This window comes from Bos indicus, chromosome 18 (assembly GCF_029378745.1).
Source record: "Bos indicus isolate NIAB-ARS_2022 breed Sahiwal x Tharparkar chromosome 18, NIAB-ARS_B.indTharparkar_mat_pri_1.0, whole genome shotgun sequence".
In the NCBI taxonomy this organism is placed as follows: Eukaryota; Metazoa; Chordata; class Mammalia; order Artiodactyla; family Bovidae; genus Bos; species Bos indicus.
The window spans coordinates 52,726,022-52,743,936 of record NC_091777.1 but is presented as its reverse complement, the minus strand read 5'-3'; the positions used below and the strand labels follow the sequence as shown (position 1 = coordinate 52,743,936).

The following is a 17,915-nucleotide window of genomic DNA, read 5'->3' as shown; positions in this document are numbered from 1 at the left end:
TTTTTCAGGATGAACAGAAATGATGCTGGGGAAACATCTCCAGGAAGTGCAGGAGGACACCAGGAATGGCAAGGATGTGGATAAATATAAACTATAATATTTTTTCTTAATTAATATACATGACTGTTGATGTAAAATATATAGTGTATATTGATGAAATACATGTACAAATACACTATTTGCTTTAGATGAAATGACACAACAGTCACTCTAAGACAACTGTGAAAAGCTAGGAAGAATTTTGTAATCACTAAATTCCCTGTTAAATGATGCAGAAGTATAGCCAAGAAAACAATAAATAATTGAAATGGAATCACTGAAATATCTTAAAGATACTGAATTAGCCCAAAAGATAGCAGGAATGGAAAAACAGAGAAACAAAAATCAAGAGGAAAGATCATAAATAGTAAAAGAGTAGCCCTAAATACGGAGAAGGTGATGGCACCCCACTCCAGTACTCTTGCCTGGAAAATCCCATGGATGGAGGAGCCTGGTAGGCTGCAGTCCATGGGGTCACGAAAAGTCAGACATGACTGAGCGACTTCCCTTTCACTTTTCACTTTCATGCATTGGAGAAGGAAATGGCAACCCACTCCAGTGTTCTTGCCTGGAGAATCCCAGGGACGGGGGAGTCTGGTGGGCTTCTGTCTATGGGGTTGCACAGAGTCGGACACGACTAAAGCGACTTAGCAGCAGCAGCAGCAGCCCTAAATATAGCCACATAAATATATTAAATCTTAAGTACACAAAGGCAAGGACTGAATGTATTAAAAAGTAACTATATGCTCTCTTCTAGAAATGTACCTGAAACATCAAGAGACAGACAGATTGAAAGTACATATAATAATTTTTACCTGCTAATTCCAACCTCCCACTCCATCTGTTCTCCACTCCCCTCCCCCTTGGCATCCAAAAATCCATATGACTTTGCTCATAAGTGTGAGAAGGCTGGAGCATATGTTAATATTAGATGAAGTAGATTTCTTTTCAAAGATTCTTATAGAGCTAAAACAGGGAATTTTTTACAACAATATAAAGGTCAATACATGAGTAACAATTTTTAAATGATTATGGAACAAATCACAAAGTTTTAAAATACATGAAGCAAAACTTTGAAAACTAAGAAAACAATCCAGAAAACACAGAGGTAAAGATTTTAACCTCTCTCCCAGAAAATCAGTACAACTAGACAATAATCAGTTGAGACAGATATTAACAATATTAACCAGGTCGATCTAAATTGATATTTATAGAACACGATACCCAAGAACAGGGCTTCCCAGGTGGCTCGGTGGTAAAGAACCCACCTGCCATTATAGGAGACACAGGTTCGGTCCCAGGGTCAGGAAGATCCCCTGGAGAAGAGAATGGCGGGAAAAAAAAGAAAAGGAAATGGCAGCCTTCTCCAGTATTCTCGTCTGGGAAATCCCATGGACAGAAGAGCCTGGTGAGCTACAGTCCACGGGGTGGCAAAAGAGTCAGACACGACTTAGTGACCGAACACAGAACAGCAGAATACCAGTGACTGTTAACTGGGAGTTTAACAGAATAATTTGGTGACAAAAAAAGAAAACTATTAATCTGGGCATGAATTAACTTAGTCATTTTACATAAAGACCAAATCTACATCCCTTTGGTAAGACATAATAACTTGTAGTTTAATAACGTTTTTTTCTTTTAAACCATTTTTGATGGTCAATCTTGACTAGATATTCCCAGAATAACAGCAGAATGATTTTTTGGATAATGAATCTCAAAAGTTTCACAAGAGAAAGGAAAAAAGAGGAAGTGAAACAAACAAAAGAAAGAGAGAGGGATCTAACTTCAGACAATTATGCAATTATACTGTAAAAGGCTGGGAAGAAAGTTTAGATGTAGGAAAAAGATTCAGACGTAGACTCACTCAAAGGACATAATTATTTTTGAGTTTAATTAATAAATTTTAAGCCTGGTGCGCTGCAGTTCATGGGGTCACAAAGAGTTGGACACGATTTAGCCAACTGAACAATACAGAAAGAAAACAAGACCAAGGCTTTTTAATGATTGACTTAAAAAAAGGCAGTTACTCAGATCAACCAGGAGAGGGGGCTAGTTGATCATTTTTGTTTGGGTGCTATTTTTGTACCTGTTGAGGCAGTGTTTTGCACAATGGGCTTGGTTTTGCCTTGCTGTATGTATCATTATAACAAAGTGGCCTTGTCTGATGTTGATTTTCTGTGCCACTGTTTATATTAAAGAGACTCCGCCCTTCAGGCCCTTCCTCCTCAGGCCAGATGCTCTATAGTCTAAGAATGTCTCCAAGTGATGGCAGCTAGACGCAAAGCGTGCCCACCACCTCAGAAGCCCACCAGGGAAAACAGAGTTAGGGCAAGAATTTTCTTGTTATTTAATTCAGGGGTCCCCAGCCTCTGGAATCTGATGATCTGAGGTGTAGCTGATGTATAATACACGTAAAGTGCTTGAATGATATTGAAACCATTCGCCCTCCTCTATCCCTGTCTATGAAAAAACTGTCTTCCATGAATCTAGTCGCTGGTGCCAAAACAGGTTGGGGACCGCTGATTTAAATGCACACATATCTTCAATTTGCCTCTTGGCCCACAAAGTCTAAAATGTTTACTCTCTTATCTTCAGGTGGCTCAGTGGTAAAGAATCTGCCTGCCAGTGCAGGAGCCACAAGAGATGTGGGCTCGATCCCTGGGTCGGGAAGATCCCCTGAAGGATGAAATGGCAACCCACTCCAGTATTCTTGCCTGGGGAATCCCAGGAACAGAGAAACCTGGTGGGCTACACAGTCCACGGGGTTGCAAAGAGTCAGACACGACTGAGCATGCACACACACACACCTTTTCAGAAAATGTTTACCAATATTGGTCTCAGGAAGAAAAAACATTTCATTGTATCATTTCAATTGATACAGAAAAGGCATCTGACAAAATAAAATATCCAGTAATGATAAAAATCTTTGAGCAAACTAGGGAAAGAACTTCAACTTGATAAAAGACATGGAGAAAACCCAACAGGTGACATCATACTTAGTAAAGACTGAAGGCTTTTCCCATGTGACGGGACAAAGCAGGAACATTCACTCACCACTTCTATTCAAAATTGCACTGGAAGTCTTAGCCAGCGCACCAAAGCGAGGGACAGAAAGGTATATGGACTGGCAAGGAAGAAATAATTATCTACCCAAGAAAATTCTAAGGAATCTACAAATACCTAGAATTTAGAAGCAGTACATCAAGGTCATTTAAGGCCAATAAATACAAAAACACAAATCAATTATATTTCGATATCCTACCAAACTCCAAGAGATAGTGAAGGAGAGGGAAGCCTGGCGTGTTACAGTCCATGGGATCACAAAGAGTCGGACACGACTGAATGACCGAACAACTTTTTGCCTGGAGAATCCCAGGGACAGAGGAGCCTGGTGGGGCTATAGTCCGTGGGGTCTCAAAGAGTCCAATTTTCACTTCCCTAGTAATGTATAATATTTCTATGCCCTAGCAATATACAAAATTTAAAAATAATGCCATTTACAATCTCTCCAAAGAATGAAATATTAGGTTAAATCTAACAACATGTAGAGAATTTGTGTGCTAAACATTACAAAGTACTGATAGAAAGAAACCAAAAAACACCTAAATAATTGAAGAGATATACAGTATTCATGAATTAGAATACTCAACACGGTAAACATATCAATTATTCCCAAATTGACTTACAGATTTAATGCAACATTAATCAAATTTCTAGCAGCATTTTTTTTTTTTTTTTTTTTTGCATCAACGCAAGGCATGCAGGACCTTAGTTCCCCAACCAGGGATTGAACCCACACCCCCTGCAGTGGAAGCTCAGAGTCTTAACCACCGGACCTCCAGGAAAGTCCCCCAGTAGCATTTTCTTAATACAGATTGTGTGCGTGTGTGTGTAGTTGCTCAGTGGGGTCTCTTTGTGACCCCATGGACTGTAGCCCACCAGGCTCCTCTCTGTCCACGGGATTCTCCAGGCAAGAATATTGGAGTGGGTTGCCATCCCTTTCTCCAGGGGATCTTCCTGACCCAGGATTGAACCCACATCTCCTGTGTCTCCTGCATTGCAGGTGGATTCCGTTGAGTCATCACAGAAGCCCATAGATGTGGATTAGCTCTAAAGCTTTTGCACAGCAAAGAAAGCCATAGACTAGACAAAAAGACAATCCTCAGAATGGGGAGAAAATATTTGCAAGTGGAACAACTGACAAAGGATTAATCTTCAAAATATACAAGCAGTTCGTGCAGCTCAATATCAAAAAGACAAACAACCAATCAAAAAATGGGCAGAAACTACCTAAACAGACTTTTCTCCAAAGAAAACACACAGATGGCCAACAAACACATGAAAACATGTTCAACATCAGTCAGTATTAGAGAAGCTCAGCATCACTATTAGAGAAATGTAAACCAAAACTACAGCAAGGTATCAGCTCACACCGCTTGGAATGGCTGCCATCAAAAAATCTGCAAATAAGTGTTGGAGAGGACGTGGAGAAAAGGGAACCATCTTGCACTGTTGGTGGGACTGTAAACTGATAAAGCCACCATGGAGACTGGTATGCAGGTTCACTTAAAAATCAAACTACCATATGACCTAGCAAAACCACTACTGGGCATATACCCTGAGAAAACCGTAACTGAAAAAGACACACACCCCTGTTCACTGCAACACTATGGACATGGGAGCAATCTAACTGTCCATTGACAGATGACTGGATAAAGAAGTGGTGGTGCATATATGCAATGGAATATTACTCGGCCATAAAAAGGAATGAAATTGGGTCATTGGTAGTGATATAGATGAACCTAGAGTCTGTCATACAGAGTGAAGTCAGAAAAAACAAATATCATATATTAACGCATATATATGGAATCTAGAAAACTGGTACTGATGAACAACAAATATTAATAGTTACAGACCAGGAATAGAGACACAGATGTAGAGAACAGACATGCATACACAGCCAGGGAAGGAGATGGCGGGATGAACTGAGAGAGTAGCACTGATGTACATATACTACTGCGTGTAAAACTGATGGTGAGAGCTACTGTGGAGCACAGGGAGCTCCGCTCAGTGCTCTGTGACGACCTAGAGGGGTGGGAGGGAGGCTCAAGGGGGAGGAGATATATGTATACTTATAACTGATTCACATTCCTGTACAGCAGAAACCAACATGATATTGTCAAGCAATTATATTCCAATTAAAAATAAATGAAATGTATATGGAAAAACAAAGAAACAAATAGACAAGTTTTGATTTTAAAAGAGTAAACTGGAAGAAACACACTACCTGATATTGAGAGATACTCTAACGCTACAGTAAGCAAGAATGTTGCGATAGTGACTGGGCAGACACACAGATTAGCAGCAAACAGAAAGTTCAGAAATGTATGCATGTAAACCTGGCAAACTGAGAGGCAAAAGCGATTCAGTGGAGAAAGGACAATCTTTCAACAAATGATGTTTGAACAACTGATCTCCAGTGCGGAAAACGGATGAGCCTTAACCTAAACGTACACCTGATGCAAAAATTAGCAATGACTTACAAATCTGACTACAAAATTATAAAATTTAAAAAATAGTAAGAGGATATATGTATAACTGATTCACTTTGCTGTACACCTGAAACTAAAACACTAAATCCACATACTCCAATATTTTTTTTAAAAGGGGGGAAAATTTTAAAAAGAAAACATAAGAGAAAATCTCTGGGGTCTGAGACTAAGCAAAGAATTCTTAGATTTGACACCGCAAGTACACTCCATATAAAAACACATTCAGATTTCAGTTCTGTCGCTCAGTTGTGTCCGACTCTTTGTGACCCCATGAACCGCAGCTAAATCTTATCAAATTTTGAAACTTATGTAAAAGACAACATTAAGAGAATGAAACATTCAAGCAATGGGCAGGAAGAAAATATTTGCAAAAACATATTCAAAAAATATTCTCTCCATAATATATAAAGAACTTTCAAAACTCAACAATAAGAACTTTAAAACTCAACAGTAACCAACAACCCAATTGAAAATGGGCAAAAAGACATCAATGTACACTTCACCAAAGCAGATATAATGATGACAAATAAGCACATGAAAATATATACAGCATCATTAGCAGTTAAGGAAATTACAAGTTAAACCACAATTAGATTCCACTACACACCTTCCCTTGTGGCTCAGCTGGTAAAGAATCCACCTGCAATGTGGGAGACATGGGCTCGATCCCTGGCTGGGTTGGGAAGATCCCCTGGAGAAGGGAAAGGCTACCCGCTCCAGTATTCTGGCCTGGAGAATTCCATGGGCTGTACAGTCCGGGGTCACAAAGAGACAGACACGACTGAATGACTTTCACTTTCACACACCGATTAGAATGCCTTAAATAAAAAATAGGAGCGATATACAAGCAGCTCATGAAGCTCAATACCAGAAAAACAAAACAACCCTGTCAAAAAGTGGGCAGAAGACCAAAACAGGTGTTTCTCCAAAGAAGATATACAGATGGCTAACAAACACACAAAAAGATGCTCAATGTCACTCAGTATTAGAGAAATGCAAAACAAAATTACCACAAGGTTATCACTTCACACCCGTCGGAATAGCCATCATCAGAAGGTCTACAAATAATAAATGGTGGAGAGGGTGTGGAGAAAAGGGAACCCTCTTGTTGCACTGTTGGGGGAATGCAAATTGATACAGCCACTATGGAGAACAGTATGGCGATTCCTTAAAAAACTAGGAATAAAACTATCATATGACCCAGCAATCCCATTCCTGGGCATATACCCTGAGGAAACCATAACTGAAAAAGACACATGGACCCCAGTGTTCATTGCAGCACCATTTACAACAGCTAGGACATGAAAGCAACCTAAGTGTCCATTGACAGATGAATGGATAAGGAAGTTGTGGTACATGTACACAATGAAATACTACTCAGTCAAAAAGGAATGCATTTGAAAAAAAAAAAAAAAAGGAATGCATTTGAGTCAGTTCTAATGAGGTGTATGAACCTAGAGCCTGCTACCCAGAGTGAAGGAAGTCAGAAAGAGAAAACAAATACTGTATGCTAAGGCATATATATCGGATATAGAAAGATGGTGCTGATGAACCCACTTTCAGGCCAGCAGTGGAGATGCAGACAAAGAGAACAGACTTGTAGACACAGTGGGGAATGACAGGGTAGGACGAATCGAGAGAGTAGTATGGAAACATACAAACCACCATATGTAAAATGGATAGTCGGTGGGGATTTGCTGTATGACTCTGTGACAACCTAGAGGGGTGGGGTGGGGTGGGGTGGGGTGGAGTGGGAGGGAAGTACTAGAGGGAGGGGACATATGTACACCTACGGCTGATTGATGTTGATGTATGGCAGAAACCAACAACACCATAAAGCAATTATCCTCCAATTAAAAATAAATTTAAAAACAAAACAAAGATAGGAACAATGTCAAATTGTCACGAGGTCCCAGAACTGGAATTCTCATATATGACTGGGGAGGGGAGGAATGGAAAATGGTACAGACAAGAGGAGAAGGGGGCAACAGAGGATGAGTTGGTTGGATGGTATCACTGACTCAATGGACATGATTTTGAGCAAACTCAGGGTGAGAGTGAAGGACAGGGAAGCCTGGCGTGCTACAGTACATGGGGTCTCAAAGAGTCAGACATGACTTTGCAACTGAACAACACTGGTGGAAATCAATTAGAAATGTTGCAACAAATTTAAAAATACTCTAGAATACTCTTCTCAGCAATCTTTCCTAGAGAAATGAAAACTTATGCTTATAGTAAAGGGCTTCCTTGGTGGCTCAAAGGGTAAAGAATCTGCCTGCAATGCAGTAGACCTGGGTTTGAATCCTGGATTTGGAAGATCCCCTGGAGAATGGAATGGCTACCCACTTCAGTATTCTTGCCTGGAGAATTCTATGGACAGAGGAGCCTGGTGGACTACAGTCCATGGGGTTGCAAAGAGTCCAGCACGACTGAAAACCTGTACATGAATATTTATACCTGCCTTATTCATAATTGTCAGTAACTGGAAATAACCCAAATGCCCTTCAAAGGGTGGATGGATAAATAAACTGCAGTATATCCGTACAATGAAATACCATTCAGCCATAAAAAGGAACTAACCATTGATATACACAACAACTCTGATGAATCTTAAGTTAAAATTAAGATTACTTTGGCCACCTGATACAAAGAACCGACTCATTGGAAAAGACTCTGATGCTGGGAAAACTGAAGGCAGGAGGAGAAGGGGACGACAGAGGATGAGATGGTTTGATGGCATCACTGACTCGACGGGCATGAGTTTGAGCAAGCTCCAGGAATTGGTGATGGACAGGGAAGCCTGGCATGCTGCAGTCCATGGGGTCGCAAAGAATCAGACACAACTGAGTGACTGAACTGAACTTAAAATTATTTATTTATTCATTTGACTGCACCGGGTCTTAGTTGCGGTATGTGGGACCCTCAGTTGCAACCTGTAAGATCTTTAGTTGCAGCATGTGAGGTCTAGTTCCCCCACCAGGGATGGAATCCGGGGTCCCAGCATTGTCTTAACCACTGGACCACTAGGGAAGTCCCTTAAAGGAATTATCTTAATTGAAAGAATCCAGTTACATAATGTTAAGCATTATATGGTTTCATTTAAATGGCATTCTCTAAAAGACAATACCATAGGGTTAGAGAGCATATCACTGGTTTTGAGGGTTTATCAATGAGGAGGAGCCATAAAGAGATAGCATAAGGAAGTTTTTTGGTGTGAAGATATCATTTTGTATTCTGAGTATGAGGCTTACACGCATCTATACATGTGTTAAAATTCACAGCATTTGGGAACTCTCTGGTCATCCAGTAGTTAAGACTCCATGCTTCCAGTGCAGGGTATGCAGGTTCGATCCCTGGTTATGGAACTAAGATTCCCACAAGCCATACAGAATGGCCAATAAATAGATAATTCAAAGAATTAAACACCAAAATATTCTTTATTATTATAAAGTCATTTTTATTATAAAGTAAAATAGTGATATTTTAAATAAACTTTGAAGAAATAGACTATCTGAAGCACAAATATTTTTGAAATTACATGTGTGGGGTGAAATGTATGATGATAGCACAAAGGACAGAAGGGAGAAGCTAGAAGCACATGGTTGTAATGATCTGACATCATTCTTTAAGCAACGCAGCATTATTTGAAAGATTATGACATTGTGGGGTCGCACAGAGTCAGACACGACTGAGGCGACTTAGCAGCAGCAGCAGCATGACATTGTGTGGGTTTCCAAGGTGGCGCTAGTGGTAAAGAATCTGCCTGCCAGTGCACAAGACACAAGGGACATGGGTTTGATCCCTGGATCAGGAAGATCCCCTGGAGCAGGAAATGGCAACCCGCTCTAGTATTCTTGTCTGGAAAATTCCACAGACAGAGGAGTCTGGTGGGCTACAGTCCATGAGATCACAAAAGAATTGGACATGACTTAGTGACGAAACAACAACAGACCTATTAGAATGGATCAAATTAATAAGGAAGGAAGTTCTACTCAGGATGCACAACTGGAACTCACATAAAATTTAACAGCACTTTGGAAAATTGTTTGATAGTTTATTATAAGAATGACTAAAATGTACCCTAAGACCCAGCAATCTTAATCCTTAGGCAGTGACCCAAAAGAAATGAAAACATGCTTTCAAAAATCTGTATGCAGTGTTTATAGCAGCTTTATTCATAAGTGCCAACTGCTGAAAACAAACTGAAAGCTCCATCAGCTGGTTAATAGGTAAACAACTGTGACAGATTCATATCATAAATTTATATCCATGCCATAACACGAAATAGAATCTTAAGAGGAATGAACTGATTAATGAACTAATTAATTCTAATTGATAAACATTAAATTAACAATATTGATGAACCTCAACTCTATGTTAAATCAGTAAGTCATACATGAAAACATAATTAAGTTATATGACATTTCAATTGTATGATTCAATTCATGTGACATTATGAATCATAAAGTTGAGGTTTGTATTGAAAATAGTACAACTTACTGGGAGTGGGGGAAGTCTGGCTGTTTTTTTAAAAACCTTAATATACTATCTCTCCTGTGCCCCCTTAATATACTATCTTTCCTGATTACCCTCCTGGGTGTTGATGTAGGACAAATTAATCCATGGTAGTACTTATATAGAAATGTTTGGCCAAAATGGTAGAGTTAAGGACTTTGGAAAGTCCACTCTACATAAAAAAAAATGAAAAAAAAAGGGCAGATATGGAATTGACTTTTTCCCAGAACTCTGGAAGTTAACCAAAGACCTGCAGCAACCAACCCAGGTGGATTTAGTCAAGAAAAATTGCTGAATGTCAGTCAGGAGAGGAAGGTCTGTGGTTTTACTTTAGCTTAGGCCCACCTCCCACTCCCCAGCTCAGCAGTAGCCTTGGAAACTGAGACCCTGTTCTTCCTATCCTGGAGGAAGCAGAGCAGACCTAGAGCTCTTCCCAAGCCTCCTTCCCAAGGAGTTATTATTGGGCCAGTTGGTAGATTCCCTGGAAGGCCCACCCCATACAATGTTCGTGCACCATGGTGGCCCAAGGCAGTTCAGTTGGGGCCCATAATGAACTAATCACAAAGCTTAAAAGGGAAAGCTGAGGAGTGAGACGTCCTGTATGGGTTCCTGGTCAACCAAAATATAATGTGGGAGGCTGCAAATAAGAGTTTATCTGGGGTCTTAAGAATTGCAAATGAGGAGATGCAGGTTCAGGTAACCACACAAGTGTGTTCCAAAGAAGGCAGAGTCATGGACTTACAAAGACAAAAGGCTACGAAGGTTGTCAAAAGTTGCAACTAGAGATAATCATACTAAGTGAAGTTCAGAAAGAGAAGGACATACTGTATGGTATCACTCATATATCACTTATACGGAATCTAAAATATGACAAATTGAACCTATCTGTGAAACAGAACAGGAGAAAATATTGGCAAATCGTGTATCTGCTAGTATTTAGAACATACGCTGTACTATTACAACCCAATAATACAAAGTCAAATAACCCAGTTTTAAAATGAGAAGATTAGTTAGGAAAAGGCAGATCAAAACCACTTCATACCCACTCGGATCGCCAGAATGAAAAAATAAAAAAATCCACAAGCAATAAGTGTCGGGAAAGATGTGGAGAAATTGGAACCATCAAACATTGCTATTAGGATCGTAAAATGGTGCAACCACTTTGGAAAACAGTCTGGCAGTTTCCCAAACATTTGAACATAGTTACTAGATGACCCAGTAATTCCACTTCTAAAGAGAAATGTCCCAGACAAATGAAAACATATTCACACAAAAACATGTATAGAGGTTTACAGTAGCATTATATACAGCAGTCAGAAGGTGGAAACAATCCAAATGGATGAGTAGATCAACAAAATGTACTATAGCATAAACAGAATATTATTCGGTCACAAAAAAGGATGGAGTAGTGATACATGTCACACATGGATAAACCCTGAAAACATTACACCATATCAAACTGAAAACATTACACCCTATCCAGCAACTCAGTCACAAAAAGACTATATATTATAGGATCCATTTTCATGAGGGGTTTGGGGGTGCAGTAACTAAAGGGTACAGTGTTTCTTTTGAGGTGATGAAAATGCTCCAAGATTAACTGTGGTGATAGGTGCACATATCCGTGAATATATGAAAAACTACTGAATGTTACATTTTAAGTGGGTGTATTACACAGTATGTGAATTATAGCTCAATTAAGCAGTTATAAAAAGTAGGCAAAGACAGCACTCTTCAAAATCACTTTTTCTATTATTGCAAATATTATCACGAATGCCTATGTTTTCTTTTTTAAATTATGAAAGTATAACAACACATTTACTTGGGAGATACAAGTAACTTGGAAAATACAGAACAAGGTTACATATAGTTCCACTATACATAACTCAGCAACCAAACAACAACCAAAAATACATTACAATTATTTAAGTGGATAAATTAAGATATTTGGTTAGTTTCAATAGCAAACACTCAAAAAATTAATAGAATGAATATACAGAGAACATAGTAGAGCTGAGACAGCACTATGAACTAATTCTACAGAATTAAATTTTTTACAATTTTCACACAACAGTAGGATACAAATTCTAGTCAAGTTCTCATAAACTAGGAGACACTGGAACATATCCAGGAACATAAACACATGCAAAAATTTCATGGTTGAAAGGATGAATGCCTTTTTTTTTTTTTAAAGAGCGCTGAAAACAACTGGCTTAGAGGAGAGATACATTGGGAGTATGGGATTAAGAGAAGCACACTACCACATATAAAATAGATAAAGAGCAGTATTTTCTGTATGGTACATGGAACCATATTCAGTATCTTATAATAAACTATAACAGAGAAGAATTTTGAAAACAGAATACAGATATATAAATATATGTGTAACTGAGTCACTTTGCTATACATCTAAGACACAATATTGTAAGATCAACTTCAATAACAAGTAAATAAAATTCAAGTCAGAAAACTGGTTTGTAATGAAGTAGTAATGCAGAAACTTTTAAATTCACCTTTATACTATTATTTGGGAAACAAACAAGAACAAGCAAAAACTATAAATGAAATTGCACCATAAAAGGCAAATGCCTGGCACATCACAAGTACTAAATATTCAGTATCATATTTCATACTTCCAGAAATCAGAAAAGACACGGCCACACATTACAAAACAAGACATGAGAAAACAACTCACCTGGAACTTGGTTGTTTTCTCCTTCCTCTGGGGAAGGGCAGAGTCATGAGAAGACAGAGCTAGAAAAAGACATGATGAGAGAAAGCCTGTTTGGCATCTTTGTGAAAATTACAAGAAGGTGCCCCTCCTACAGAGCAGACGTGGCCCCACATGCCTTGGTGAGCCAAGTGTGGGCTGGGGTCCAGCTGCCACTAATTCACCTTGGCTGAGCACCATCATGGTCAGCAGCTGGTCCCCAGAGAACCCAGGCTGGCTGTACTATCCTGGGAAACATGGGTAGGGAGGCAATAGAATGTATTTTGGTGCTGGATCCAAAATGCCCGAGTTCAAGTCATGGCCAGGCTACTCACTGGTCAAGTAACTTGTGCTTACATTAATTCGCCATCTGCTAGTTGAGGACTCCAACAGAGCCTACCTCTCAAGATAGTTGTGAGGATTCAACATGTGGGCAGGTGAAAAGCTGTTCTCACGTTCCCTCAGGGACCCTTCCTTTCCTGGCCACTGCACAGAAGCTGATGCTATGCTGCACGGTAAAGCCATCTTTGTCAAAGAGCTTGTCAAACACCTGAACATCAGACTGTTATCTTGAAAAGTGTAAAATTCTGAGCGCTACTTATCTGTTGCCTAGTTATTTTATATTCATAATTAAAAAAGGAACCAGGCTTCCCTGGTGGCTCAGTGGTAAAGAACCAACCTGCAATGCAGGAGAAGTGGGTTCAATCCCTGAGTAGGAAAGATCCCCTAGAAGAAGGAAATGGCAACCCACTCCAGTATTCTTCCTCAGGAAATCCCAAGGACAGAGGAGCCTGGTGGGTTACAGTCTATAGAGTCGCAAAAGAGTCAGACACATCTGGGCGACTAAACAACAACAACAAAAACCCAAATCATTGCTGGTCAATTTTCTTTGTGAAGCCAGTCTCTATTTCACTGTTTCTTTTAACTGCTTTTCGGGTCCCATCCCACAGTATGTGATGGAGTCTTAATTCCCTGACCAGGGAGTTAACCTGCACCCCCTGCACTGGAAGGCAGAGTCTCAACCACTGGGCCACCAGGGAAGTCCCTGTGAGTCTCTGTTTTAATACTACTTGAGCAGCGATGACAAAAACCCAACCCATGTAGTCATTTTGGAGGTTCTGTGAGCCTCAGGGCCTGGCACATTAAATTCTCAACAACTAATGAGATGACCAACTAATGGGATGACCATTGCTCCAATTTAACAGATAGGAATGCTGAAGTTCAAAGAGACCAAGATACCCGGGTGTTACAGCTGGCAAGTGGCAGTGGTTGGGAATGAACCCAGGTTTTTTGTTTTTGGGATCTGTAAAAAACCTCATGGAAATTTAAAAACATATATGGGCTTCCCTAGTGGCTCAGTGGTAAAGAACCCACCTGCCAATGCAGGAGACGCTGGTATGATCCCTGGGTCAAGAAGATTCCCTGGAGAAGAAAATGTCAATTCACTCCAGTATTCTTGCCTGGAAAATTCCATGGACAGAGGAGCCTGGTGGACTACAGTCCATGGGGTCTCAAAGAGTGGGACACGACTGAGCAAATAAACTACAACTAAAGGGGTAGTTACTGAATCCACTTCTGACTCAAGAACCTGTGCTCTTCACCTCATCATCAGGCTGCTCTAAAGACAAGTACAGACGAGAAGCGGGGATTCTCGTGGAATCAGGAAAGGACAGTCCAGGAGTGGATTCGTTTCCTACGGCTGCTGTAGAAAATTAGTACAAACTCAGGGGCAAACAACACAAATGCATTCTCTTACAGTTCTGGAGGTTGGAAGTCGGAAGCGAGTAAGGCTAACATCAAGGTGCGTGCAGGGCTGGGTCTTCGTGGCGGCTCTGTGGAAAGCTCCGTCTCTCACCTCTTCCAGCTTGACGATGCGCGCGGTCCCTTCCGCCATCTTTAAAGCCAGGTGCCTGCTATTTTCTGACAGCCGGCCCGCCTCTTCTAAGACGCTCGTGATTACATTGGGCCCACCTGGATCATCCGAGCTCCTCTCCCCATCTCCAGACATTAATTACACCTGCAACGTCCCTCTTGCCACATAAGGGAACATATGTACAGGTTCTTGGGGGTCAGGACATCTTTAGGGGGCACGAACTCAGTCAACCACAAAGGGTAGAGGACAGACACACGGAAAAGGGGAAAGCTCCTGCTGACATGCGATCATAATTTTCAGGGGTGTGTGTGTGGTTTCTGGAGCCATAACTTTGAGGGGGATGTGTGTGTGTGTAGGGGGGGGGCCGTTTCCTGGAGCCATAACTTTGAGGGGTGTGTGTGTGTGTGTGTGTTTGGCTGCACCACGCAGCAGGTGGGATCTTAGTTCCCTGACCAGGGATGGAACCTGCACCCCCTGCATTGGAAGGTGGTGCCTCAACCACTGGACCACCAGGTAAGTCCCTGTTTGAGGTTTTGATAGTGACTTGCTACCTCTCTGTGCTTCACCTGGGTAAAAGGAAGAAAATCATAACCTCCTCACTAGGTCTTCAGGAGGCATAACACAGTGACTATACATGAAACATGGATCTGTGGTAGGCACGTGGTAAACATTTAGACGTGTTCCCTATTCTTGTTAGTACTCATGCTCAGTCGTGATCAACTCTATGTGACCCCATGGACTGTAACCCACCGGCTCCTCTGTTCATGGGATTCCCCAGGCAAGAATACTGCAGTGGGTCACCATGCCTTTCTGCAGGGGATCTTCCCGACCCAGGGATTGAACCTGCACCACCGGCATCTCCTGCATTGTCAGGTGGATTCTTTACCACTGAGCTATCGGGGATGCCTATTCTTGTTAGTGTCTATCCTTCCTTGAAGGAGCATCCCGTTCCAATTCCTGATTTCCTCTCTCTGCCTCCAGGATTATCAGATGCCTTCTGCCTTGTATCTGGGGGCCACACAGAGATCTGGCAATTCTGGATGTTTAATTGGAAAAACTCATTGGACCAAATAAGGGTCAGTTCTGTCTGTACAACCCAGATAATCATGATGGTGTGATCACTCACCTAGAGCCAGACATCCTGGAATGTGAAGTCAAGTGGGCCTTAGAAAGCATCACTAGGAACAAAGCTAGTGGAGGTGATGGAATTCTAGTTGAGCTACTTCAAATCCTGAAAGATGATGCTGTGAAAGTGCTGCACTCAATATGCCAGCAAATTTGGAAAACTCAGCAGTGGCCACAGGACTGGAAAAGGTCAGTTTTCATTCCAATCCCAAAGAAAGGCAATGCCAAAGAATGCTCAAACTACTGCACAATTGCCCTCATCTCACACGCTAGTAAAGTAATGCTCAAAATTCTCCAAGCCAGGATTCAGCAGTACGTGAACCGTGAACTTCCAGATGTTCAAGCTGGTTTTAGAAAAGGCAGAGGAACCAGAGATCAAATTGCCAACATCCGCTGGATCATGGAAAAAGTGACAGAGTTCCAGAAAAACATGTCTGCTTTATTGACTATGCCAAAGCCTTTGACTGTGTGGATCACAATAAACTGTGGAAAATTCTGAAAGAGATGGGAATACCAGACCACCTGACCTGCCTCTTGAGAAACCTGTATGCAGGTCAGGAAGCAACAGTTAGAACTGGACATGGAACAACATACTGGTTCCAAATAGGAAAAGGAGTACATCAAGGCTGTATATTGTCACCCTGCTTATTTAACTTATATGCAGAGTACATCATGAGAAGTGCTGGGCTGGAGGAAGCACAAGCTGGAATCAAGATTGCCGGGAGAAATATCAATCACCTCAGATATGCAGATGACACCACCCTTATGGCAGAAAGTGAAGAGGAACTCAAAAGCCTCTTGATGAAAGTGAAAGTGGAGAGTGAAAAAGTTGGCTTAAAGCTCCACATTCAGAAAACTAAGATCATGGCATCTGGTCCCATCACTTCATGGGAATTAAATGGGGAAACAGTGTTAGTTTATTTTGGGGGGGCTCCAAAATCACTGCAGATGGTGACTGCAGCCATGAAATTAAAAGACGCTTACTCCTTGGAAGGAAAGTTATGACTAACCAAGATAGCATATTGAAAAGTAGAGATTTTACTTTGCTAACAAAGGTCTGTCTAGTCAAGGCTATGGTTTTTCCAGTGGTCATGTATGGATATGAGAGTTGGACTGTGAAGAAAGCTGAGTGCCAAAGAATTATTGCTTTTGAACTGTGGTGCTGGAGAAGACTCTTGAGAGTCCCTTGGACTGCAAGGAGATCCAACCAGTCCAACCTAAAAAGAGATCAGTCCTGGGTGTTCATTTGAAGGACTGATGCTGAAGCTGAAACTCCAATACTTTGGCCACCTGATGCAAAGAGATGACTCATTGGAAAAGACCCTGATGCTGGGAGGGATTGGGGACAGGAGGAGAAGGGGACAACAGAGGATGAGATGGCTGGATGGCATCACTGACTCGATGGACATGAGTTTGAGTGAACTCTGGGAGTTGGTGATGGACAGGGAGGCCTGACTTGCTGCGATTCATAGGGTTTCAGAGTCGGACACGACTGAGCGACTGAATTGAACTGTTTGTGCTGTTTTGTCACAGTTTAGGGTCCCTCTAGAGGGGTTTCCTGGGCTTCTCTGGTGGCTCAGATGGTAAAGAAATCTGTGAGCAATGCAGGACACTTGGGTTCAATCCCTAGTCTGGAAAGATCCCACATGCCAAAGAGCAACTAAGCCCATATGTCACAACTATCGAGGCTGTGCTCTAGAGCCCGTGCTCTGCAAACAAGAGAAGCCACTACAGTGAGAAGCCCAAGCACCACAACTAGAGAGCAGCCCCCACCCAACAACTGGAGAAAGCCCGCCCAACAACAAAGAGCCAGCACAGCCAAAAATAAGTAAATAAAATAAAAATTTTAAAAAAGAGAGAGAAAGCTCTTGAGAGCCTAACTTGGTGCTGCAGGCTGCCGTTGGCTTGCCTGACCACCATTCCCTCAACTCTGCCAAAAGTGTGTATGCCTCTTATTGCTTGCATTAAAAGCATGTGTGCCTGCAGAAACTAACACAACATTGCAAATCAACTATACTCCAAGCAAAATGAACACTCCATGGGAATTTTCTGGCAGTCCAGTGGTTAGGACTCTGAGCTTCCACTGGAGGGGGCACAGGTT

At 41.3% G+C, this 17,915-nt stretch overlaps 1 protein-coding gene across 1 annotated transcript in view; it reads right to left on the bottom strand.

The window, feature by feature from the left end:
• The window catches only part of LOC109571750 (zinc finger protein 233-like), a 46,542-nt gene that overhangs the window by 14,309 nt on the left and 14,318 nt on the right, over window positions 1–17,915 (bottom strand). Inside the window, exons 5-6 of the mRNA XM_070771213.1 lie at window positions 14,191–14,238; window positions 12,802–12,860 (exon numbers count right to left, since the gene is read on the bottom strand). Coding sequence (XP_070627314.1) covers window positions 12,802–12,860; window positions 14,191–14,238 — 107 coding nt within the window. The remainder of the gene's footprint in view (window positions 1–12,801; window positions 12,861–14,190; window positions 14,239–17,915) is intronic.